A 25,446-nucleotide genomic window follows, 5' to 3' on the forward strand; every position below is an offset into this window, starting at 1 on the left:
GAGATGCGCTCAGAGAAAGAGGGGGCCGGAGGCCCAGGGGCTGCCGTTGCTGCGCGGGGCCCGAGCGGGAGGGAGAAGCCGTCGGCCGTGGAAGTCCAGTTCCGCCGGGAGTCGCCGCGGCGAGAACCCGAGGCGCCACCAGCCTCGTTCTTCGTTTGCGGGGACGGCATTTGCAAACATCGCGAGGAGAAGAAAACGGTCCTGAGCAAGGTGGGGAAGGGGCGGGACAGATAAGCCTCGCGAGAGGAGGAAGGTCTTCAACAGGAGAGGCGAGGTCGTCCTTCAAACCTCGCGAGGAGAAGAAGGATGCTCTTCAGCGTGGCGGGGGTGGGGCCAATGGTTGGGGGAGTTTCGAGGGGTGGGGCTAAGAAAGGTGGGTGGGCGGAGGCGAGGGGCTGCGGGAACGGGGTTGGGCAGGCAAACCTCGCGAGAAGAGGGATGGTCTGAGCGAAGACGGGGCGGGCTCAGGGTTTGGAGTGGTGGGAGGAGGTGATGCCACGCGCGGCGTGTTCTGGGAGCGCGGGTCGGGGCTGGGCCAGCCACTTCAGCACCGCGGACAGCGGCTGGGGGAGGCGGGGACGACGTGCAGCTGGAACCATTTCCCGTTCCGCCAATCGCGGCCTTTCCTGGTATGGAAGGAGGAAGAAGAGTGCGTTCAGCCTGTGTTGTTTCCGATTGGGGCTGCCACGCTGAGATGCTGGGCCACGGGGAGGCTCTGTCCTCGGCCCGGGCGATGCGAGGGGGCGGCTCGGCGAGGGTCCGGTCCTGTCCAGGGAGGGCGGCGGGAGGATACTGCGGGCAGGGCGACAAGTGCGCATCGCAGGCGGAGGTCCCTTGGCAGGAAGAACAGGTGCACCGCCGGGCTGTTAGAATTGCTGTTGCTCTGCGTGCAGGGAGAATGTAGGCGGAGGTTTTATTTTTCAACTCGGGCATGGACAGTAAGCGTCATGCCAAGAGTTGTCTGGATTCCTGAAAAGGAGCTGCTTTATGCACCCCTTTTTCTGACCTTACTGATTCCGTTTAGATTAGTCAGCCCTCATTACCCTTTTGACAGCCATGTTCTCCATGCATGTATTTCTTAGCTTTTCCTAAAATGTGTGTTTCTGCTGGACTCCTGGTTGAGATCTCCTTCTGAACCAAAACACAGGTGACATTCAAATTATTGAGGCAATGATAGTGAAACAAAACCCACCCAGAGTCCTTTCTACAGGTGGTCATCCGGCGGCTTCCTCCCAGCCTCACCAAGGAGCAGCTGGAAGAGCAGCTACACCCACTGCCGGCACATGATTACTTTGAGTTCTTTACTGCTGATTTCAGGTGAGAAGCTGCTTACCAACATTAAGAAGCTGGAAGGTCGGGGCGCCTGGGTGGCGCAGTCGGTTAAGCGTCCGACTTCAGCCAGGTCACGATCTCGCGGTCCGTGAGTTCGAGCCCCGCGTCAGGCTCTGGGCTGATGGCTCAGAGCCTGGAGCCTGTTTCCGATTCTGTGTCTCCCTCTCTCTCTGCCCCTCCCCCGTTCATGCTCTGTCTCTCTCTGTCCCAAAAATAAATAAACGTTGAAAAAAAAATTTTTTTTTAAATAAAAAAATAAATAAAAAGAAGCTGGGATGTCTTGTCACTTGATGAGAGATTAAGATTATTGGGGCGCCTGGGTGGCGCAGTCGGTTAAGCGTCCGACTTCAGCCAGGTCACGATCTCGCGGTCCGTGAGTTCGAGCCCCAAGTCAGGCTCTGGGCTGATGGCTCGGAGCCTGGAGCCTGTTTCCGATTCTGTGTCTCCCTCTCTCTCTGCCCCTCCCCCGTTCATGCTCTGTCTCTCTCTGTCCCAAAAATAAATAAACATTGAAAAAAAAATCTTAAAAAAGATTATTATAGATGATGAATGCTATGTTTATTTCCATCTTCTTTCTTACATGCACTCAGAGATCAGTGCAGACCTTTATTTCTGCAAATTGTTTCCAAGTAGGCAGATCATTACATTCTACTAGCACCACCATAGTCTAAAGAGAACAAACACCAGAGACAGAAACAATATTCCAGCCCCCAGAAACCGACTTGTGCTCCCTTAAATCACTAAGACCCCTGTCCCCACCTCACACCTGCCAGGTTATATCTTTTTTGATTCTCTTTTACTTCTTGGTAGTAAGGTGGCTCTGACAACACTTTCACACTTCCAGATCTTTTTTTTTTTTTTCAACGTTTATTTATTTTTGGGACAGAGAGAGACAGAGCATGAACGGGGGAGGGGCAGAGAGAGAGGGAGACACAGAATCGGAAACAGGCTCCAGGCTCTGAGCCATCAGCCCAGAGCCTGACGCGGGGCTCGAACTCACGGACCGCGAGATCGTGACCTGGCTGAAGTCGGATGTTTAACCGACTGCGCCACCCAGGCGCCCCCAGATCTTCTTTTTATTAACAATGAAAGAGCAGACCTCATGTTAGACCTTCAACGGGTGATAGTTCAGCTAGAATTTTGTGATTTTTCACTGTTTTTATTATTACCTTTATTATCATTATTATCCTTTTTATCTTCAGTGTCATGAGTGTCATGAGTTTGTTATGGTAGCCATATAAACTTTTCTTCTGAATAAGTACATTTAAGTTAAAAATGCCAGTCCATTCAAAGAAAAATATCACAGGTAAATATAGATTTGGTTTTAAAAAAATAGATGGTTTTCAAATGACTAACGTTTAAGAAAACTGGTACCATTAAAGGACAGGCACCGGACTCAGAGTGACTCAGGTTGAATCATAGTCCTATCTTTAACTAGCTGCACCTTTTGCACATACTGAATTTCTCTGGGCCTCAGTGTTCATGTCTGTGAAATGGGGTTGAAAGTTCCTGCCTATGAAGGAAATTGGTAGTTGTGAGATCAAGGAGAAAGAGTTAGTTCTTCTATAGTCCCCATACCATGTGCTACAATTAATATCCCTTTAAAATACGTAAAAGTGGTCATCAGTGAAGAATATCTTGTAAATATAACGTTTTCAACTGTGAATGAATCATGATTAGGTTGTATTACATCATTGTATGTACTAAGGAAAACCTTTAAATAACTTTGCCTGTGATTTTTCAACCTCGGAAGACCATTATTTTAACCCTGGTTTTGTGTAATAGAGAAACTTACCTTAAGTGTCTTTCCCAAGTTATTAAAAAGATCTCGGGTAATGTTTTGTTTATTTTTGTTTTTTTGGCTTTTTTTGCTAAAGAATACCCATATTATTGTAATTAAAAGAGAAGTGATTCTTTGGCATAAAGGTTTTATTTGAAATAGTTTGTTGCATCTAGAAAAGGAAAAGAAAATCAAAATTAAAGAAGCCTTGCATTTTTTTGCTAACAGTTTTCACTGTTATCTTTTATTTCAGTCTTTATCCTCATCTCTACTCAAGAGCATACATTAATTTTAGAAATCCTGATGACATCCTTCTTTTTAGAGATCGTTTTGATGGATATATCTTCATTGACAGTAAAGGTTCGATTGTTGGCTTTTTAAACTATTATAATCTCTAACTACATTAATTATGTTTTGCTGGAATGTTTGTGAACTGTAATTAAGTTCTCAGATACTAACTTAAAATAAGTTCATAAATTTTTATTGTGTTACTGTGGTTATGTGCTTGTGTTGAAAATTGAAATTATTGTAAACCAAAGAACTCCAAGTCTTTGTAATCTATTTATGTATTATCAGAGAGTGAAGTTTTTCATATAAACGAGTTTCCTGGATAAGTGAGCTTCACTTTCTTATGTACCAAAACTGAATTGCTTTGTTCATATTCAATATAAGTCTTTTAAATTATATTATTTACTTATATCTATGTCTTAAACAGAGAACTTTTTATAATCATACATTTCTGGATTGTGTCATGGGGGAAGGGGATTGTAGTAACGAACATCACTTTCTCACTGTTGAATAGCTGCCCGCTGAGACAGCTCTGTACTTTTGGGTCCTCCCTTTGTCCTCCTTTCCTGTCAGACTGTCAACTGTTGTGTCCACTGCAGTCAAGTCTGTACACCTGTATCAGCATATTCTCTGTACACCTTTCACCAGCCAGCCTCCTCCCACTTCACCCACTGCACTACTGATAAGTGTTTTCTTCTCCACTGAGAGGGAGCAAGAAACCCTCAAAGAGTGACTAGGCCAAGAGATTCTTTTCTTTGAGCAAACACAAATTTAATGCTTGAACTATTTGACATTTGTGTTAAATGCTTGTTTATTCAAGTGCCTTTTTCCTTTAGTTTTTAAAAAGTTATGGTAAGATACACAAAACTAGATTTACCATCTTAGTCTTTCCTGAGTGCACAGTTCAGTAGTGTTAAGTACATTCACGCTGTTGCGCAGCCCACTTCCAGAACTCTTTTCACCTTGTAAAACAAAAACTCTGTACCTGTTAGATAACTCCCCTCTCCTCCCCCACCCCCAGCCCCTGGCATCCACCTTTCTGTGTTTTGTTTCTATGAATTTACTACTCTGGATACCTCCTATAAGTGGAATCTTACAGTATTTCTCTGTTTGTGCCTGGCTTACTTCATGTAGCCTGGTGTCCTCAGTGTTCACCCATGTTGTAGCAGGTGTCAGAATTTCCTTTTTAAGGCTGAGTAATATTCGGCTGTGTGTGTACCACATTTTGTTTATCCATTTTTCAGTGGACCCTTGGGTTGCTTCCAGCTCTTTGTTGTGAACAGTGCTGCTGTGAACATGGTGTGCAAGTATCTCTTGGACACCCAGCTTTCAGTTTTTTTGGGTGGATACCATTGTGGGATTGTTAGATCATATTATAATTATAGTATTAATTTTTTCAGGAACTGCCCTACTGTATTCTGTAGAGGCTGCTTCATTTTCTCTTCCTGCTGATAGTGCACAGGGTTCCAGTTTTTCCATATCCTTGCCAGCAATTGTTGTTTTCTGGGGTTTTTTGGTAACAGACATCCTAGTGGGTATGAGGCAGTATCTCATTGTGATTTTGATTTGCATTTCCCTAATGCTTAGTGATGTCGGCATCTTTTTGTGTGTTTGCTGATGTCTTCTTTGGAGGAAGAGAAATGGAGGGATGTTCAATTTCTTCGCCCATTTTTAAATTGAGTTGTTTCTTGTTAAATTGTAAAATTTTTGTTAATATATTATAGATCTTAACCCCTCATTGGATATATGATTTTTTTTCCCATTCCATAGGTAGTCTTTATATTCTGTTTATGTTTCAGTGCTTGCTTTGGCAGCACATATACTGTATTCTGTTGATGTTTCTAATGTGATGTCCAATTTTTCTTTTTTTATTTTAGTTGCCTGTACTTTTGGTGTCATATCTAAGAAGTCATTTCCAAATCTAATGTCAAGCTTTTACTCCATGTTTTCTGCCAAGGGTTTTATAGTTTTAAGTGTCATGTTTAGGTCTTTGATCCATTTTCAGCTAACTTTTGTCTGTGATACTAGGTAAGAGTTCAACTTCATTCTTTTGCATGTGGTTATCCAGTTTTTCCAGCACTATTTGTTAAAGAAGATTGTCATTTCCCCATTGAATGTCATCTTCCCAATTTCCCCATTAGAGAGAGAGCATGTGTGAGTGAGGAAGAGGGGCAGGGAGGGGAGAGAGAGAGAGATAGAGAGAGAAAGAAAGAGAGAGAGAGAGAGAGAGAGAGAGAGAGAGAGAGAGAATGAGAATGAGAGAATGAGAATCTGGAGCAGGCTCCATGCTCAACAGAGCCCAAGGTGGGGCTTGATTCCACAACTCTGGAATCATGACCTGAGCCAAAATCAAGAGTCAGATGCTCACTGACTGAGCCACTCAGGTGCCCCAATACCATACTGTTTTGATTACTGTAGGTTGTAATAAGCTTTGAAATCAGAAAGTGTGTCAACTCCTATTTAATAACTATCTATGTCCCAGGCATTGTTGATGGAGCAGTGAATGAGACATTGTTCCTCTCTGTCCAAAGCCTTGCTCTCCTCCTGGTTCTTGACTTTCTCCTGGATAGTTAGGGTTACCATCGAAATATCTTTCAGATAATAAGAGTTGCAATATCATAGTCACGTGACCATTCCTGACGAGGCTGAAGGTGATTACTCAGTGAATTTAGTACCAACATGAAAGTGTTCCATCTGTTGATTAAGTGTATAGCAGGTTACCTTGGTGAACATTTCTTGGTATGTTTTTCCCCCCCGCACATAATGACCAAGTCAGTTTCTCATGGCTTTCATTGTAAGCATTCCTGTTTGAAGCAAACCCTGTCTGATTATTGTGCACACCCTTCGAAGCCCCTCTTTTAGTCAAGTGTCTCTTGTAAGCAGAGTAATTCCCTTGAACTCACATAACAGATTGATAATGGAATTAACCTTTTAAAATCAGAAGAAATTTAAATGTGACTAAGAAATGTATTTAAAGGTACTCCACGATAAACTCTTCAGTGGGAAAGAGAGGGTTTATTAACATTGAGTTAATGTAAAATTCACCATTTGATGAATTTTGAATGCATTCAGTTTTGTAACCACTACTAACACATGAAAAATCATTTTATTTGATAAATAAATGCTCGTCCTTTGTTCATGTCTGGAGTTTGACATGCTAAGGTTGTGGTTGCTCGAAATATAGTTAAAACAGTTAACACTGTCATTGTTATACGCGGTCTTTAAGAAAGCAAACGTTATTTACTAAAATGAATGTAGTGGAATTTCAGAATGGCTTTTGCAATTTGTTTCTAATACAGGCCTAGAATATCCTGCAGTGGTAGAGTTTGCCCCATTCCAGAAGATAGCCAAAAAGAAGCTAAAGAAAAAAGATGCCAAAACCGGAAGCATTGAAGATGGTGAGTCCTTTTACAAAGGCTGAATTAGGAAACTGCCAAATCAAATACACTGATCAGATATAATTCGTCTACCAGATATGGGGAGGAGCATGTTTATTTTCCATTTTTCTTTTTAAATTTACAGATCCGGAATACAAGAAGTTTTTGGAAACTTACTGTGTGGAGGAAGAGAAAACGAATGCCAATCCTGAAACTCTTCTGGGAGACATGGAGGCAAAGACAAGAGAGCTTATTGGTCTGTTTGCTCATTTCTTCTCTTTGTTGAGACGTGTACTTACAAAGCTTGTATTTCTTTTTCATGAGTATTTAAAAATACATGCTCATGACAGGCTTGGCAGGAATGTAGAATGTTTTCCAGTTGTAACAAAAGGATGGCAACCCGTGAAAATATTTCTGCGTGTCTGTTGATGGAGAGCACCAGAACTTCCAGTCATAGGTGTTTTGTTGACAGTTATGATGCTTCCAGACGAGCAGTAAAGAAGACCGTGGAGTGCTCTGTGCCTGCTACATCAGGGAGGGAGTGCTGTGTCTCAAGATTGAAGTCAGTCATCTTTCTCAAGAGCAGTCCTAGAGATGAGATGCTTTGCCCAAGTGTGAGGCCATGTCGTTACTGTTCAGAAAATACCAAGCACTCTGAGAGAGCAAGCAGACAAGTGGATAAACCCAGCCGGAGCACAGAGTCTGCTTTGAATCAGGCTTCAGCACTTTTTTGCAAGCAGCATATTTTAGAAATGGCTATCTCCTGGTGGCAGGTTGTAAACTTACCTGGTGTCTCCCTTGCTGTCTGCTCCCACTCGCCCCTGCTCTCCTAGCCCTCCCTGTGGCTGTGTCCCACTTGCCCATCAAGATGTCTAGAACGGGATGATTGCCCTGTTAATAATTTACATTTTTATTTACCCATCTCTCCCCACCCTCCCCCCCAGTAGAACCGTATTTTCATATTGGTGGTCCCAGTAGTACATGGTTAGACAAGGTTAGGTATTCAGTAAATGTTTGTTGAGGAAAGTAGTAAGAGAGGTTAACATTTGAAATGGTCTTCATTAGTCAAGTAATGAAGGTTTATGTTTTGTAACAGCTGATTTAATGTGTGGCTCAAAAGATTTTTAATCACTAAAGCAAATATTTGTAAAGATGTGCTTAGGGTACATTTGCTCATTTTTGGTTAGCACGTGTTGACTGGGAGTAGGGAGTGAGCATGGCCACGGCCATCACGTAGCTGCCCTGCTCATGGGCAAGACTGCAGTAAACACCCGAAAAATAACCAGGCTTCAAGCCAGGGCATCTTCATGGGGCAGTGCCACAATGTGGTGAAATAATCCTGAGTGGGAAAGGCCCTCTGAGTCCACATTTGAGCTGAGAGCAGCCATGCTAAGAGGCGGGAGAAGAGGGGACTAGAGATGAGAGCTGGGAGCTGAGCTGTGGGCCCATAGGAGTGGGATACGTGCCTGTGTGCTTGGTACACAGGTGGGCCTCAGGCGGAGTGGCTGGAGAGGCAGGTGAGTGAGAAGTTCGGAGTTTATTGGAGAGACGGCTGGAGACCATTGAGGGAGTGGTGTGGCTTGATTAGTTCTCCCTGTCGCTCCATACATGATGGATTGTGGATGCCCTGAGGAGACATTGGGCTTCCAGTGGGGAGGCTTTGCTCCAGTCCAGGGAGGGCTGCTTGTGCTAGCCAGCAGAGTCCACATAAGCTCTGGCGGATTGGGTGTGGGAAGAAAGGAAACAGAAAGAACCCAGGCCCCCAGGAGTTTTACCCAAACAGATGAGTGGATGGGGGCACCATCACTGACCTGGGGCAAACTGGGGAAGGAAACTTACTGGAGGCAAATCGAGATCTCACTGTAGAGCATGTTAAATTTAGGAAGAGCTTAGAAAAGAAGCAAATTAAAAATTTACAGGACTTGCCCTGCCCCCCACCCCCCACTATCATTTCTTTCCTACTTTGCTATAAAAGCCCTTGTACAGGGTACCCACAGAAAAGGACCAGGAGCTTCCACTGGTGGATAGTTTTGAGGCAGGCCTTGGTGGCCAGACACACACCATCCAGCTGCTCCAGCTACCCTCCCACACAAGGGGGACATCCTTTCCCATTCCCAGCCCCTCACCTTGTTTCTGGTGCACAGTAGGTGATCATAGTGTTTTGCTGAATGAGTAAGTGTGATTCAGAATCTGTGCCCATTGAAGTTTGGATCTTAATCAGGCAATTCATGGCAGATTACCTTTTTCTTTTCTTTGATTTTGGCCTTCAGTGGACTCTTATGATCTAGTCTGAGCAATGAGGGTTAAATGGAAATATTAAATCCCTCTGAAGTTGCAGGTTAGTGTGGTGGCATGGCAGGGTCTGTGGAGCGGACAGACCTGGGCTCAGGTTCCAGCCCTGAGACTTAGCAGCTGTGTGGCCACACCTGAGCCTCAGCATCCCTGCTGCCAGGTGGTGGTGACAGTGCCTAGGATGGAACAGCTCTCTGTGAGTGGTGAGAGTCATGCTGTTGGATAAGTTAGTGTTATATTACATGGCCATGCACCTTGTTTAACAAATGATACATTTCTGTGGTTTGTAAAGCACTTTCTTATCCAGGGTCTCATGTACCCTTCATATCCATCCTTTGGGGTAACAAGGGAGGTGTTTGTAGAAGGGGGAAGGCAGGTGGGATCTCGGTGTTTGCTCCCCCACCTACGCAGGGAGATCTTGGTCCTGCTCTTTGCTGACAAGTCCAGAACTCCCATGGTGAAGAGCAGATCCTCCCTATTTGAGGTGATTGCCTATTACAAAGGGCATTGGCTGTGCTCATCCTGAGCCAGAGTTCATGGTTAACACAGGAGCCACCCAGGGAGGAAATGGGCTCCTCTTGGCCCCTGTACTTATGATGAAACGTGGGCATTTGCACAGCCCTGAATCCAGGGCAGAGCTTTCTTGGCAGAAGCCATTGGTATATTATGTTGCGGTGTTCAGGAGTCCTTAATTCCAAGGTAAGAACCCCTGCCCAGGGGCTTTCTTGTAGAATTTATGATTAATTCCTGATCCTTAGAATTCTGGAAATGTATGTCTTGGCCAGCCTTCAAGTGCATCCAGGGATTCTTTCTTCCCTCACTTAATCTTAGATCTTGAAAGAGCTGTAGCATAGACCCAAACCATCTTCTGCCTTCCCACCTGCATCCACAGCCACTGCCATAGGGAACACATGCTTCTCAGAAGCAGTCCCTTTGAGGGGCTATGCCAGGAGGCCTGCCACAAATGGGCACCAAATTTCAGGTTAGGTCAGACAGGTCCAGGGCATGAAAACTGAGGATCAGGTTTGAGTTTATGGAGAGGTTCATTCCTGGGTGGCTAGTGCTGCTTAGATAAAGTGCCATGGGGTGAAGGGGGGGGGGGGCGGGGGCAGTGTCACTGTCTAAACTTTTACACCTGGTTATTCTGGTTTGTAGAGTGTATATCATGAGAAATCACAAGAATCCACATTGCTTAAAATCATTGTCTAGAGAGCAGAAAAGGAAGAAACTCCCAGAATATATGTTGAATCAGTGAATCTATAAGCGGGCTATGTAATGTTTTAAAATATCCGCAAAAATGCGAAGATACTTGGGTGCCTGGGTGGCTCAGTCAGTTAAGCGTCTGATTCTTGATTTTGGCTCAAGTCATGATCTCACGGTTTGTGAGTTTGAGCCCTGTGTTGGGCTCTATGCTGACAGCATGGAGCCTGCTTGGGATTCTCTTCTCTCCCTCTCTCTCTCTCTCTCTCTGCCCACCCTCCTCCCCCGCCCCCAGTAAATAAACTTAAAAAAAATAATGTGAAGATACTCATAGCATTCAGGAAGTTTAATCCATTGTACTCATTTTTCTTTTTTGCTTTTATGGCGTCTTTGTGAGTAACATGAAGCCTCCCTTAAGAATCAGGAGTTCGTTGCCTACTGTGTGTAGAGTTGTCAGTACCTCCAGATGATGTGATTTTATAGTGATGGAATAGGAATTTCTCCAGGTACAATGTGTGCACATCTAAATTGTATTCGTTTATTTATTATAAATATTTTATTTTTAAGTAATCTCTGCACTCAACGTGGGGCTCAAATTTCCAACCCCCAAATCAAGAGTTGCACACTATGCCTACTGAGCCAGCCTGATTACTTAAGGATTAAATTGAAAACAAGTATTTAAAATAAAGGAAAGAAATCATATTTTAGAGTTAAATACTACATTACAATTTTTGTGTTTTAGCTAGAAGAACCACACCTCTTTTGGAATATATTAAAAATAGAAAATTAGAGAAGCAGGTAGGTTGACCTTTTTACCTGATAAATATCCTTCCTGTCTCTGCCACATTCGTGCAGACAATTTATACACATGCTTTTCCACGTCTTCAGAGGATTCGAGAAGAGAAGCGAGAAGAGCGAAGGAGGAGGGAGCTGGAGAAGAAGCGCTTACGGGAAGAAGAAAAGAGAAAAAAGAGAGACGAGGAGAGGTGTAAGAGAAAAGAAGCAGACAAACAGAAGAGAATAGCAGAGAGAGAAGTAAGGATTAAGGTAATCTTGAGGGGACCTCTCCTTTTGGTTTTCCAAAAGTAGTTCTGCTACAGGCATGCCTTTTAGGTGTTTAGCTCTTGCTACTTGTAAGGAAACTTTCAGTTAGCCTTGTCTCTTACTATTACAGTTCCATTTCTCTGCAATACAGCAGTGGTTCTCAAACTGTGTTCCCTGAGCCCTGGGGGTTCCTTGGGCATGCTGTGGGGGAGGTGGAGAAGGACCACCCAGCGGAGCCCCACACTTACATGTCAGAGTTGGGGCTTCTGCTTACGTTTCCATCAGAGAGAAGACTTCCTGACTAAAACGTACATGTTTGGAAACCACTGGCCCCATGTGCACTGGCCTTTCTAGATGAGGGCTCACTCCTGGTGTTGGGTGTTACCATTTTCTTTGCAGGAGCAGCAATGTTTCTACTCTCTTGCCCAATTTCTCCTTTGACTGATGCATTCATCTGGAAGGGTGGCTTCATGCACAGAAGGAGGTCTTTCCAGTGTAAAATATGTTGCCCCAGTTTGAGCCAGCCCTTACTTCTTAGTCTTCTGCTCAGATGACCTTACTAACCCTAGACTTCAACCTAATGTGCACCTCCCCTCATTGCACAAAGTGTTTGAGATGCTTTATAGGGATTCATTAAAATTATATCAGAAAAAGAAAGAAAAGATCAGGACTTGGGGGAAGATAGAGTAGAAAGGGAAAGGATGGGGAAGAGATCATAGTCACCATAATTGAGCAATAGACTGGTTTCTGGTATGCTTGATCAGAAACAGTGTCATTATCCATGAAGGAAAAACAGGCCAGTTCTTTAAGGAAGGCGAGGCTTTTTCTAGGCCTTTGCTTCTAAATCAGTTTCTCCTGTAGGTGGTCACATGGGGCTCACTGGCTGAAGGGAACAATTTCTTCACAAAACTTGTACAAAAACACACAACCGTGTGTATCCTTGAGGCCTAGCTAGGTTTGCTGCAGGAACAGGTAGCCTCACACCAGTTCACGCAAGGAGTCTGTTGGTGGCGGGCTGTGGCTGTCGGTCACCGCTTACCGTTACTGCCCAGGACCCGGCGACCAAGGCTGCACATTGGCATTTGCTTCCACAGCCCTTATGACCAGGCAGGAACGTGTGATGCTGCAGGTCGTATGCCCATGTTTCTCTTCTGCCCACGTTTCACTGGCCAAAGCAAGTCACACGGCGGTACCTAACCTCAGGTTGGGGGCATGTTTAGGAAGCACCAGGAGGAGAACCAGAAGTATCTGATGAACAGCACTAAGGAGTAATTTCCAAAGACTGTTTCTTCAGGTGTCTCTCTTGAAGTTTAAAGGCAGTGCAGGGTGCCTGGGTGGCCCAGTCGGTTAAGCATCCAACTTCAGCTCAGGTCACGATCTCGCAGTCCGTGAGTTCGAGCCCCGCGTCAGGCTTTGGGCTGATGGCTCAGAGCCTGGAGCCTGCTTCCGATTCTGTGTCTCCTTCTCTCTCTGCCCCTCGCCCGTTCATGCTCTGTTTTTCTCTGTCCCAAAAATAAATAAACGTTAAAAAAAAATTTTTTTTAAATAAAGGCAGTGTTGAAAACCTTATCTAGATGAAAGGTGTGGGGCAGGTCATGTCCCTTGAGCACATTTGCTGCAAAGACAGCACCTGGATGGGCAAGATGAGTGGGGAACTGATTGTCCCACAGAAAGTATCTCCTAATCTGATAGCATTGATGAAATTGAGGAACCCAGCCAAGACTATCAAATAAACACGGTTCATTCCCCCCTCCATCAGCAAGGACATAGCAAAACCAGGGTATTCCTCAGGAAACAACTCTGAGGTCATGTTTTTCATTCATCCTTGTAGTTTTAGTGAACACACAAGTCTCCCAACAAAATTGTAGCAGATAGACTTCCTGTAACAAACTTTTCATCTCCAACAGCATAAATCAACAGCCCTGGAAAGGTAATCAATAAAATTAAACCTTAATATTACAGAGAAACCTTAAGCATTAATCCTGACAGAAATTCAGTTCTGTCATGGCCAGGCACCGAATAGATATACGTTTAATAGAAATTTTGTGGCCACCGATGTGGAAATATTATCTAACCTTCTCATTTATCTTTCTAAACACGGAATCATAGCTAACCCAGTGCCTAATCTTTACACTCCAAAAGTACTTTTGTCAGTAGCGCTGAGAGTTTTTCAGGAATAATGACACTTGTAGCTTATAATTTCAGTTTTAATTTTAAGTAAGGCTTAAAGTATTTGGAATATAGCATTCATTTTACTTTTACATTTTAAATTATGGAATTAGGAGCGCCTGGGTGGCTCAGTCGGTTGAGCATCCGACTTTGGCACAGGTCATGATATCACAGTTCGTGAGTCTGAGCCCTGCCTCGGGCTCTGTGCTAATAGCTCGGAGCCTGGAGCCTGCTTCGGATTCTGTATCTCCCTCTCTATCTGCCCCTCCTCCGCTCACACTCTCTCTCTCTCTCTCTTTCTCTCTCAAAAATAAATAAGCATCAAAAAAAAATTTACAAAAAAAATAAATTATGGAATTAAGAGTCCGAAATAAGTCAAAGAAATAAAAAACAAAATTATACCACTGAAAGTAAACATATGTTCCTTCCTGTAGAAAAAAATAAGTCAAAACATAAAGAAAGCAAGAGAAAGGGTTATTCTTGTTCAAATCTGGTAAAACAAAATCTTGGTGGCAGGTTAGACCACAATGGCATAGGTAATCAACAGCCTGTGTCCTTAGGGGAGTGTCTGGTGTCTAGACCTGATTACACACAGCCACACCCAAGGTTTGCCTTTAATGAGCATCTGTGCTCATTTTCAGGATTTCTGACTTAAGAATCATTTGGAGAGTTAAAATTCTTTTGTAACCTGAAAAATAAAATCAGTGAAGAAATGCTAAAAGAGTTTATTAATATCATAAAAATACAGATGCAGAGAGATATCCTCAGGCTATTTTTAACATAAAGGAAACTGTGATACAAGGAAAGCAACCCAGCTGTTTTTATTTTCCTCTGAGGACTCTAAAACTAGGTGATGAGCTTAAGCTGAAGTAGGAAGTTAGAGATACAATACAAAGTTACAAATACAATTCCTGAGTACACAAATTGTGGACAATAGATGACATTAGTTGTGTGATCTTTTCTACAAAGCTTATTAAAAACCAAGGTGGACTGCGTGGAAGCACGCAAGACCTGGCCTCTGTTCCTCCTCCTCCTCCCTCTTCCTTCCCCCGCCTCCCTCTTCCCCTCTCCTTCCTCCTCCCTCCATCTTCCTCCTTCCTCTCCCCTCCCTCCCTCTTCCCTCCCCCACCTCCCTGAATCTCCTGCCTCTCTGTCTCCTCCTCCCTCTGGTTTCACCTTAGGCCTCTGCTTGCTTCCTTCTACTGGGAGTTTCCCCCAAGACTTACAGTTTCTCTTAAGTGTCTCGTTCTCATTATCTGGTCTCTATTCATGTCTAACCTCCACAGAGAGTCCCTCCATGACCCCCTTGAGAACCCATTCCTGCTCTTACTCTCACCCCACATCTCTCTGGGGATTTGTGTGTGTGTGTGTGTGTGTGTGTGTGTGTGTGTGTGTTTTCTGTTCTATTAGTTGTTTGTAGCATTTCACGCCATCTAAGATTATCTGGTTCACTTTTTCTATTTTGTCACCACGTACACCGTTCTCCCCCTCCCCACCATGGCCACCACTGCCTCAGCTAGAATGTACTGTGGATTCCTTCACCGTGGTCACTTGTCTCTTACTCACAACTGTATTCCTAACACCTGACACAAGGACTTTTTCCCTAGTTCTGGCACATAGCTCCTAAAACCCTTGCAACCCCCGGAGTGATAAGAGCATCTTCTCTGTGCCAGTGAGGTGACAGGTGGCTGAGGCCTTGGTAGCTTCAGGATAAGAGCTGATTGTCAGAAAGACTGGGTGTGATTAGAGGGTTGGAACACTCAGCCAGCCCTGTGACCTCAAGAGATGGGAGAGGGCTGGAGATTGAATTCAGTCCCCAGCCACCAATGATTTAATCATTTGTGGACATGTAGTGGAGCCTCCATAGAGTTCCCTAAAGTATGGGGTCCAGAGAGCATCCAAGCTGGTGAACACATCAAGGTGCAGGAGGGTTCTGCTGATGGAGAGGGCCTGGAGGCTCTGAGCCATTCCCCCGTACCTTGCACGGAACACCTCTTTGATCTAGCCGTCCCTGCACTGTGTCCTTTGTAGTAATTCAGTGACCTAGTCTAGCCGTCCCTGCACTGTGTCCTTTGTAATAATCCAGTGACCTAGTCTAGCTGTCCCTGCAGTGTCCTTTGTAATAATCCAGTGACCTGGTTCCTGCATTGTGTCCTTTGTAATAATCCAGTGACCTAGTTCCTGTGAAGTTTTGCTGAGTTCCACAAGTTGTTCTCATTCAAGAACCCCTGAATATATAGCCAGTCAGTCATAGGTGCTAGTGTTGGGACTTTTGACTGGCATCTGAAGTGGGAACAGTTTTGTGGGGTGTGACATTAATTGCAACTAGGTGGTGTCAAAACTGAAATGAATTGTAGGATACCAGTCCGTGTTGAGAGTTGGAGAAATGGTTTTGGAAAAGACACCACACATTTGGTTTCGGAAGTATTGCAAGTAAAAACGATTCGTAGGTGCACTAAATTATTCATTGGATGGATGGGCAGGAACATAAACTGTGTACCTCCCTGTGGTTTACTTCTAGGACCAGCATGTAATGTGTCAATAGATATGTGAAAGAAAATGTGTCAATTCATAGAGCCCACAGACAGGAGAAGACTATGTAAGGTACTGCAACTTCCAGTGCTTGGCCTCACATTTTACCTGTTTTATTCTTTCTTTTTTTTTTTTTTAATTTTTTTTTTCAATGTTTATTTATTTTTGGGACAGAGAGAGACAGAGCATGAACGGGGGAGGGGCAGAGAGAGAGGGAGACACAGAATCGGAAACAGGCTCCAGGCTCTGAGCCATCAGCCCAGAGCCCGACGCGGGGCTCGAACTCACGGACCGCGAGATCGTGACCTGACTGAAGTCGGACGCCTAACCGACTGCGCCACCCAGGCGCCCCTTACCTGTTTTATTCTTAAATGAACTCATGTAGTTGAAACTTATCTGTGTGTCATTTTGCTGTAGTGCAATTTAAAATATGTTCACTTTTTCAAGTTAGAAAAAAATTCTCAGAAGTGTACCTTCTGTTTTTGTTTATAAACTGACTTGCCTGTGGCAGTTGAATTTCAAAGAGTAAACTACACAGAGAACAGCGAGGAGGGCCCAAATTCCACGACAGCCGCCTGCTCAGGCTGATTCAAGAAAGAGTAGGAGGTGTTCTGAAAAGTCTAAACTATTCTAAAAGTCATCAGTATAATGCAGCATTTTAAACAATGCTTTTTTTTTCCTCGTTACAAAAGCAATACTTGTTAATTTTGGAAAAAAACAGAACTTGTTGATACAAGAAAAGAAGATCATTTCAGTCCCACCACCTGGACACCACTGTTAACAGCGTTGCCAGCCTTACAGCTGTTGTTGTGTGTGTGTAAACATAGAAACCAGGTCGTTCAGTTCTGTAGCATTCTTTTGTTGTGTCAGCATGCGTGTCTTCTCACATCAGCCGTCCTAAATCGTTGTTCATAACGATGGTATTTCGTTGACTGACTGTTCCCGTATTTAACCAAAAACCTGGTTGCTGCACCTTTAGCTTACATTTTTTGCTATTCAAACACTTGTGCTCAATGTTGCTTTATGTTTTTAATTTTTTTTAAAACAGCTTCGTTTATACCATATTCTAAAAGTGATATTTTACTGACATTATAATTTCTTAGCTTCTTAAGAAACCAGAAAAGGGAGAGGAACCAACCACTGAGAAGCCAAAAGAAAGAGGAGAGGAAATGGATACTAGAGATGGAGAACAGGAGTCCTGTCCTGGCTGTGCTGTCCGGAAGCCCATGCCCTTGGGGAGCTCGCTGGAGGAGCCCAGGGAAAAGTGAGCCTGTGACTGTCACTGTGTCAGAGTCGTATGTGTCCTTTATCGTATTTCAAACTGTTTGTGGAATCGGGTTTTACCAAGATAATGCTTGCCCACATCCTTATTTCTTCTGGGTCACGCTAGGGGCTTGGTAAATGCATTTCGTCTGCAGCCTCAAGTCTGTCTTCAAAGCAGGAACATGTCCTGCTTCCAGTTCCTTAGCCGTTCCTGTCCTTGCTCCCTTTGGATTCCTGTTATCACTCTTTGGGTCTTCAGGATCTCCTTCCCAGTCTTGTCCAAGTGCTAGGATTCCTGTGTTGGTGTTACCATCCCTGCGGCCCTCCCGTGGAATCTGACCAGCAGCTGTGTGGATCCCAGTATTGCGCTAGCCCTGGCTGTCTCAGGCTAGGGGTCCTTGGGGCATGTACTTCTCTGCGTGCTTGTGACATGCAGCTCACGAAAGGAGCTTGAGCAGGGCTTGTGTGGAATGGGACAGACACTGTCTTTGCATGGGGGCCAGAGAGACCCACCAGAACCTTGTCAGGTAGGAGCCCCTCCCTCTCGCCCCTGAGCCTCCTCAGGGTTTGGTCACCTCCCCACAGTCAGTGGGGCCACGTGTGTCTGGGCTTCTTGTTCCCCTGGCCCAGGGCTCCTGCTCGTGCACTGCATCTGGACACCCATGGAGCTTCCTGGATCCCAGGGCTGCTCTACTTCCAAGGGGTCCAGAAGTGAATTTGCACTTGGATGTGAGATGGCAGGGTTGTGGGGTTAGGGTGCCATTTGCCCAGAAACATACCAGTCACAATGAATTCTTACTGTCTTTCTTATACAAAGAGTTGTGATAAAAAAAAATTTTCCCTCTTTTTGGGGATTCCAGTTTATTGCTCAGTTTATGAAATTAATTTATGCATGATTATTAAATCTGTGATCTGTTAGGGCTGTAGTTTCTGTTATATGTGTTTGTATTATTATCGCTTATGATATAGCAGTGCCTTTTGTCATGTTTCTGGCATGAATTCTCACTTTGCTTATAGATCTTTTTCTCCCCAGCAGTCCTGCTGCTTCTGTTTTGTGGGAAGTCAAAAATAGTGTGTGAGGACTTTTGCCTGTTGGTTGTGGACTTTAAGAAGCAAAGGAGCTAAGGAGCCACTTATTTATTTACTATTCATTTAAGAGTTTGATATATGTATAAAATTAGTAAATTTCAATTAATTGTAGCTACGCTTGAAGCAGAAACAAGGCTGTCAGTATCAGCTCTGTGTCATGATGAATGTGTACCTCGGGCCCTAGGAAAGTCACTTACCACTTTGGTCTCCGGTACTCTATCTGTAAAGGGGGTTGTTAGTCTACTTTGGGGGGTTACTAAGAGTTAGAAAAGTAAGTATACATAGTTCCTTACCACAGTGCCTATTCCTACGTGTCATTCAAGTTTAACAGTAGATACTGTCGTTACCATTGTCAGTTCATCTTTTAGCAGTTTTTTATTGAATGCCTATTACATGCCCACTTGGCAGCGTGGTGATGTGCAGACTGAGGTATTCCCTGCCTCTTCTGGAACTTGCGGTATGGACGGGCAGACAGGTTCTCATCAAGCAGTATGCCTGAGGTGACTGATAATTTGAATTGAATCACAGGTCACAGAATGAGAGCAATGAAGAGCAAAGGGAGTTGGACCGAAGATTCAGAGAAAAAGACCCTGAAACACAAAGATGCCACTTGGATGACAGTAGAAAGCAGAGAGCTCACTGTGAGTTTGACACGTTTTCGCGGAGAAATGAGGAGGAGCTGAGATGGGGGAAAGGAGGCCCCCCCGACAGAGGGAAGAAGGGGAGCCAGGACAGTGGCAACGCTGTGGAGGCAGCAGAGCGGCCCGGGAAAGAGCAGAGGAGTGAAGGTGGCCCAGCAGCCAAAACGGAGCGCCCAGGAAACAAGGTTCTTCTGCTTGTTTGGGATCATCTTTCATTCATCAGCCGTAAAAGCACAAACAGCACATTTGCGGCTTTATGCCTGCTTTATCAGACGGAAGTTGTTTTAGTTAGCCCAAAGAGAGAAATCTGTGTAGGTGTCGGGGACTTAGGGTCACGCACTCTGCCAGTGGGAAGTCTGCCCCCACTGGGTCCTGTGCTCTTAGGGAGTGCACTGCCCTGACAGTTTGCATTTCATGACACTTCAGGGAGCTTTCTTTTACGTGATTAACAATGTAGTGATTATTAGTAGATAGTCAAATGGCTCATAAATACTCATCAGTTAGGTGTGCACAGTCGACACAGGATTGGAGTGGCCTACTTAGACCAACAAACGGCTTTTCTTTCTTTTTTCTTTTTTTTTTCCCCAGAAGTTTGAGGTTAACTTTTACTCAGATCACATTGTTGTAGAGAAGCACTATTAATGGGGTCCCCTCCCTATAGGGCCAGGCCCCGTGGTGCCAGTGAGTCCCCCACAGCCTGGCCGCCCAGTGTCCAAGGGGAACACCCTCGTCCCACCCCATTCCCAACCTCGACAGGGACACTGTCTGCTGTCTGCATGGTTTTGTCATTCCTATATAAGTGCTATGTAAGTGGAAGCATACAGTGTGTGACCTGAGACTGTTTTTCTCACTCAGATCTGCCTTCTCTTCCAGTCACCCAGGGTGTTGCTGGTATTAGTGATGTTGATTTTTAAAATGTTTCCAGGGCAGGCAAAACCACAGGCAAGAGGAGAGCCTTCTTCACCCCTGGCTAATCACATCTGTGTCACCCAGGAGTTTCTCTAGTTTCCTTAATCTCAGGTACACCAGAACAGCCATGGGTCTTTTTGGTGGGAGGTGTTTATACGAACACTTGTTTTCAGCTCCCTTTTTTTGTAGCAGCAGTGAGCACAGCTTTAGGCGTTGGGAGTCCTCTCCATGAACTCTGTGATGCTGTGGTGGAAATGAGGCGCCTTGTGCATAATGGCTCCTCCTTACGAGGCCTGGCAGGTTACGATGTTCTTTCAGTATCAGTGTTGACCCCCATCTGTGCACACCAGTGCTGCCCTGGTGAGAGCAGGACCATGTGTGTTGGCCCGGGCAGGAGGTGGCATGTGAACCCTGCCCTTCTCTCTGCACCCATGGGGCCTGCCGAGGCCTTTGCCACTCTCCTCCCTGGCCAGGCTTCCACCGGGGATAAGGGCTGCTAAGTGCCCTGGCAGTGACTGTGGGGCCCTGCAGAAACACCTCCCCAGATATGCCCACCCAAGCTGCCCTGTCCTTGGGCCCCCAGGTGGCCACGGAAGGAGTGTAGGAGGCTTCCTTGAGGGGCTGGAAGCTCCCCTGAGCTGGGGTTTGGTTGTTCCTCCTCTCCGTCAGAGCAGAGCTACCTGGCTTCTGCTGTTCTGGCCTTCCCTGGCCTCACTGTGCTGATATCTGGAAGCAGTTCCGTAGTGTCTTACTCACGTTGCTCAACCATCCTTGCGTTTCTCCACCTCTAAGACTTGAATCAGATGATGGGTTGGTGTTTCCTATGAAGGGGCAGTTCAGGAATAACCCACATAGAAATCACTCATTACAGACATCAGTAATTATTTAGTTCATGGCCCTAAAAAGCCGCCTCTGAGGGGCCATGCCTTGCTTTGTCTCAGGCCACATGTTCACCCTGCCTGGTAATTTAGAGGGGCTGAAATGTGTAAGTCTTCACCTCTGCCTGGGAGGGCAGATGCCGTGGTTCTGCTGGTTCCAGGGAGATCTGGGTTTGCACAGTAACCTTTTCCCAGATATTAATTTTTACCTTTTTTCAAGTTATTTTAAATATTAACTGTCTTTCTGTTCATGGCTTTTTTTTTTTTTTTTTTTTTTTTTTTAGCTTCAAAGTGCCTGGTTTCTGACATGAGATAGTGCTGTGAAAAAGGCAGATTTTTAGCTGATTTTTTTTAGGTAATTAGAGTTATCAGACCCTGGAAGTAGAGAAGTTGCTCCCTCCTGTGTTGCTGGCCTTTGGAAGGGTAACCCACTGCTCTGTCCTGGCAGGATCGGCCGGCCTTGCAGCTGTACCAGCCAAGAGTTCGCATCCGAGCACGAGAAGGTGGTAGGGGAACCTCTGTGGAGTGCCCTGGCAGGAACAAGGACGAGGCTGAAGATTCAGCACAGGGGGGTTCCCAGAAGAGCGAAGAGGCAGGGTGAGTCAGCGCACATGTTTGGGACCTCCCATTCGGCATTCTGTGGGTTAGAGAGGGCATTCTGGAAATGTACAAATCAGCCTTGAATCTAACCTGCAAAGTGAATTTACTCCTTATAAAGAAATCAGAAACTAGAAATATAAATGTGGCATAGAAACATCTAGAAACCATTCTTAAGAAAGAAGCAATCTTTTAAAAAATTGAAAAGTTGTCATAGATTTTATTATTTTTAGTATAAAGTAGTATGTATCATTTAGCCAAAATAGCCTGTACTTTGAGTTCTACACATTTGTAAGTGATCTGTTGGGATTCATATCACGTAGTATGTGAGCTATTGTTCGGGGGAAGGGAGGGCTCTCATTCCATTGTAACTCGGTGATACAGACACCTGTGCCATCTGTCCTGAAGATTCCCTGAAGTCTGTATTGTGTTATAGCCCCTGTGATAGAACTTAACACTGTATAAAATCTGACAGCTTTAAGAATTGCCCTTTTAGCAATGTGGCCACTGACTTTTTTACAGTCTTTTGATGGATGTGCTCATGGTTTATAACCACCGTGATTTAAGGGTTGCTGAGACAACGTAAGGGCATTATTTTGGGACAAGGATAACTTAGTTATGGCATCTAGGGTTTTTCTTTTCGCAGTCTGAGGCAGTTTTATTTTGAAATGACTCATTGGAACTTTCTGCAGTTATGTGTTCTACAGTATTTTTTAATGTTAGTGAAATTTTTAAACATTAATGTATTTTTGGCACTATGCTTTGAACCACTTACTAAATAAAAATTTTAGTTGCTATGAATTTGAAGTCCAGTTGTACTTTTCCTACATCAAATTTTACATAATAAAACGTTGCTTTTTAAAATGTAGCTTTAGGGGCGCCTGGGTGGCTCAGTCGGTTAAGCATCTGACTTCAGCTCAGGTCATGATCTCACACTTCGTGGGTTTGAGTCCCACGTCGGGCTCTGTGCCGACAGCTCAGAGCCTGGAGCCTGTTTCAGATTCTGTGTCTCCTTCTCTCTCTGCCCCTCCCCACTCTCGTGCTCTCTCTCAAAAAATGAATAAACATTTAAAAAAAATTTTTTTTAAATAAATAAATAAAATGTAGCTTTAGTTATCTGAGAATTTTGCTGGTTGTATCTATTCCTTTCTAGATATGAAACATTTATCAAAAAACTTAGAATACTCATTTATCATTAAAAATGTCTGTCAGACATATAGTCTATTCCATGGCATTGCTATGCCCTTGCTCTTGACTCTGGAGCTCCAAGAATTTGGCAGGGGGAGGGGGCAAAGGACTTGCTGTGATTTAGTGAGGTCTATGTGACCTGGTGGGGTCAGCCCTGATGGAAAAAGGGTAGGTGGGTAGTAACTATTTAGATGTTGCAGGCTCTCTGGTCTCTGTTACAACTTGCAAACTCTGCCATTATGCAATACATAACAAATGGGCAGGGCTGTGTTCCGATAAGATTTTATTTATAAAGATACATAGCAGGCCATATTTGGCCTGTGGATCGTACTTTGCTGACTCCTACTTAGACTTTGGATCACACTGGATTTCCTGATTAGTGAGACACTGTGTCCTCACTGCTCACTTGGGCTTTGATCTGTAAACATAAGTACAGCTCAAAATAGAATAAGAATAAAGCCTTGAACACAAGACCTGAAACCATCAAATTTCTAGAAGGAAACACAGAGGGTTAGCTCCTTGATACCAGTCTTGGTGATAATTTTTTATATTTTGACACCAAAAGCAAAGGCAACAAAAGTAAAAATAAACAATGGAACCACATTGAACTGAAAAACTTCTTCACAGGAAAGGAACCTATCTATAAAATGAAGAGGCAGCCTATGGAGAGGAAGAAGATATCTTCAAACAACATACCTAATAAGGGGTTAATATCCAAAATATGGAAAGAATTCATAACAACTCAATAGCAAAAAAAAAACCAAATTACCCAATTAAAAAAGAAAAAGGAGCAAAAGACCTGAATAGACATTTTTCCAAAGAAGACATCCAGATAGCCAACAGGTGCGTGAAAAGGTGCTCAGCATCACTCATCACCAGGGAAATACAAATCAAAACCACAATGAGATACCACCTCACACCTGTCAGAGTGGGTAAAATAAAAAAGACAAGAGAGCAAGTCTTGGCAAGGATGTGAAGGAAAGGGAACCCTCATGCAGCGTTGGTCGGAATGCCAAATGTTAGAGCCACTATGGTTTGCCAGCGTGGAGGTTCCTCAAGAAATTAAAAATAGAACTACCATATGATCCATCAGTGCCACTGTGGGCATAGATCCAAAGGGAATTGGAAGCACTACCTCGAAGAGATATCTGTTCACATGGTTGTCACAGATTATTCACAGTAGCCAAGGTGTGGAAACAGCCTTAGTGTCCACTATGGGTGAATGGATAAAAAAATGAAATGAATATTATGCAGCCTTAAAAAAGGAAACCCTGCCATTTTCAACAACATGGATGAACTTGGAGAGCATTATACTAAGTGAAGTAAGCCAGACAGAAAAAGACAAATACTGCCTGCTATCCCTTATATATGTACAGCCTAAAAAAAAAAAAAGTCAAACTCATAGAAACAGAGTAAAATGGTGCCTTCCAGGGACTAGGGCATGAGGGAAATAGGGAGAGGTTAGTGAAGTTCTGTTATTCAGTTATAGGATTAATAGGTCAAGGGTCTAATGTATAACATAGTGACGGTAGTTAATACTGTATTGTATAATTGGAATTTGCTAAGACAGAATTTTCTCACCAAAAAGAAGTAAATATGTGAGGTGCTATTTATTACTCAGTGTGAATCCTTTCATAATGTATGCATTTTACCAATCGGTATGTTGTATGCTTTAAATATCTATTATAATTTACTTGTCAATTATACCTCCATGAGGCTGGAAAATAAGTAAATAAAAAGTAGCTACATCCTGTGAAAGATTCTTGAGATCTGTCCCCAGGGCTTCGCAGAAGTCACTTTGAGATTACTGATTTAAAACAATAATACATTTGTATAATGGACTACTTCGGTATAAAACACTTCCATGTACACTCCCTAGTTTGGGCTTAGACTCATTTTTAAGATGGTTGGGCAGGACACGACACACATAATCTCCCTTTTACAAACTAAGAAACAGGTTTAGAGATGTCCAGCACTTGTTGCTGGCAAAGCCAAAAGCTGTTTTCATATTCGTAAAGTTTTTTTTTTTAATTAAAAAAAAATTTTTTTCAACGTTTATTTATTTTTGGGACAGAGAGAGACAGAGCATGAACGGGGGAGGGGCAGAGAGAGAGGGAGACACAGAATCGGAAACAGGCTCCAGGCTCTGAGCCATCAGCCCAGAGCCCGACGCGGGGCTCGAACTCACGGACTGCGAGATCGTGACCTGGCTGAAGTCGGACGCTTAACCGACTGCGCCACCCAGGTGCCCCATATTCGTAAAGTTTTTATTACTAATTACCCAGAAATAAGTTTTTGAGTTTATCACATGTCTAAGAAATGATAGAAGGGGCGCCTGGGTGGCACAGTCGGTTAAGCATCCAACTTCAGCCAGGTCACGATCTCGCGGTCCGTGAGTTCGAGCCCCGCGTCGGGCTCTGGGCTGATGGCTTAGAGCCTGGAGCTTGTTTCCGATTCTGTGTCTGCCTCTCTCTCTGCCCCTCCCCCGTTCATGCTCTGTCTCTCTCTGTCCCAAAAATAAATAAACGTTGAAAAAAAAATTTTTTTTTTAAATAAAAAAAAAAAAAAGGAAGAAATGATAGAAATGTTAAAGAATATTCTTCACATGGGCATTGCCCATGGGAGCCCGTATTGTGGGGAGGGCTCCCATGACCAAGGAGTGGGGTGGGGTTGGCCACCTGTTGGTTCACTTTCTAGTAATTCCTCTGCAAAACTTTCTTTTTTCTGTTTCTCATTTTGGATTTGTTTTTGGTTTTATTCAGCTACCTAAGTATTTTATTTTTATTTTTATTTTTCAGAGAGAGCACGAGCAAGGGAGAAAGGCAGAGGGAGGGAGACAGTTAATCCCAAGCAGGCTCCATTCTAAG

General features: G+C 44.1%; 2 protein-coding genes across 9 annotated transcripts in view; both read left to right on the plus strand.

The window, feature by feature from the left end:
- Positions 1-1,307, plus strand: part of CDC16 (cell division cycle 16) — a 47,070-nt gene extending 45,763 nt beyond the window's left edge. The window contains exon 19 of the transcript XR_006297821.1: positions 1,211-1,307. The gene's annotated coding sequence lies outside the window, so the exon portion shown is untranslated. The remainder of the gene's footprint in view (positions 1-1,210) is intronic.
- Positions 4-24,337, plus strand: UPF3A (UPF3A regulator of nonsense mediated mRNA decay). Of its 8 annotated transcripts, none has more exons than XM_043583729.1 (12): positions 4-210; positions 1,211-1,317; positions 3,366-3,472; positions 6,700-6,798; positions 6,923-7,033; positions 11,012-11,067; positions 11,158-11,316; positions 17,118-17,278; positions 18,895-19,192; positions 19,933-20,027; positions 21,243-21,391; positions 23,207-24,337. In XM_043583729.1, the coding sequence occupies exons 1-12, from the start codon at positions 4-6 to the stop codon at positions 23,326-23,328; spliced, it is 1,671 nt and encodes a 556-aa protein (XP_043439664.1). In that variant the 3' UTR covers positions 23,329-24,337. The 8 variants fall into 8 exon arrangements, with proteins under 8 accessions (XP_043439664.1, XP_043439673.1, XP_043439680.1 ...); XM_043583738.1 differs by having other exon boundaries at positions 11,158-11,304; XM_043583745.1 differs by lacking the exon at positions 19,933-20,027.
- The last annotated feature ends 1,109 nt before the right edge of the window (positions 24,338-25,446 follow it).

The sequence above is a fragment of the Prionailurus bengalensis genome, chromosome A1 (assembly GCF_016509475.1).
Source record: "Prionailurus bengalensis isolate Pbe53 chromosome A1, Fcat_Pben_1.1_paternal_pri, whole genome shotgun sequence".
Lineage (NCBI taxonomy): Eukaryota > Metazoa > Chordata > Mammalia > Carnivora > Felidae > Prionailurus > Prionailurus bengalensis.

What these genes read in the sequence shown, in the direction of transcription:
- UPF3A (XM_043583729.1), top strand. Translation starts at nt 4, where the DNA reads ATGCGCTCAGAGAAAGAGGGGGCCGGAGGCCCAGGGGCTGCCGTTGCT. An exon ending in AGAAAACGGTCCTGAGCAAG is followed by an intron (nt 211 to 1,210) that starts GTGGGGAAGGGG and finishes TCCTTTCTACAG; the next exon opens with GTGGTCATCCGGCGGCTTCC. An exon ending in ATAGAAAATTAGAGAAGCAG is followed by an intron (nt 11,068 to 11,157) that starts GTAGGTTGACCT and finishes CCACGTCTTCAG; the next exon opens with AGGATTCGAGAAGAGAAGCG.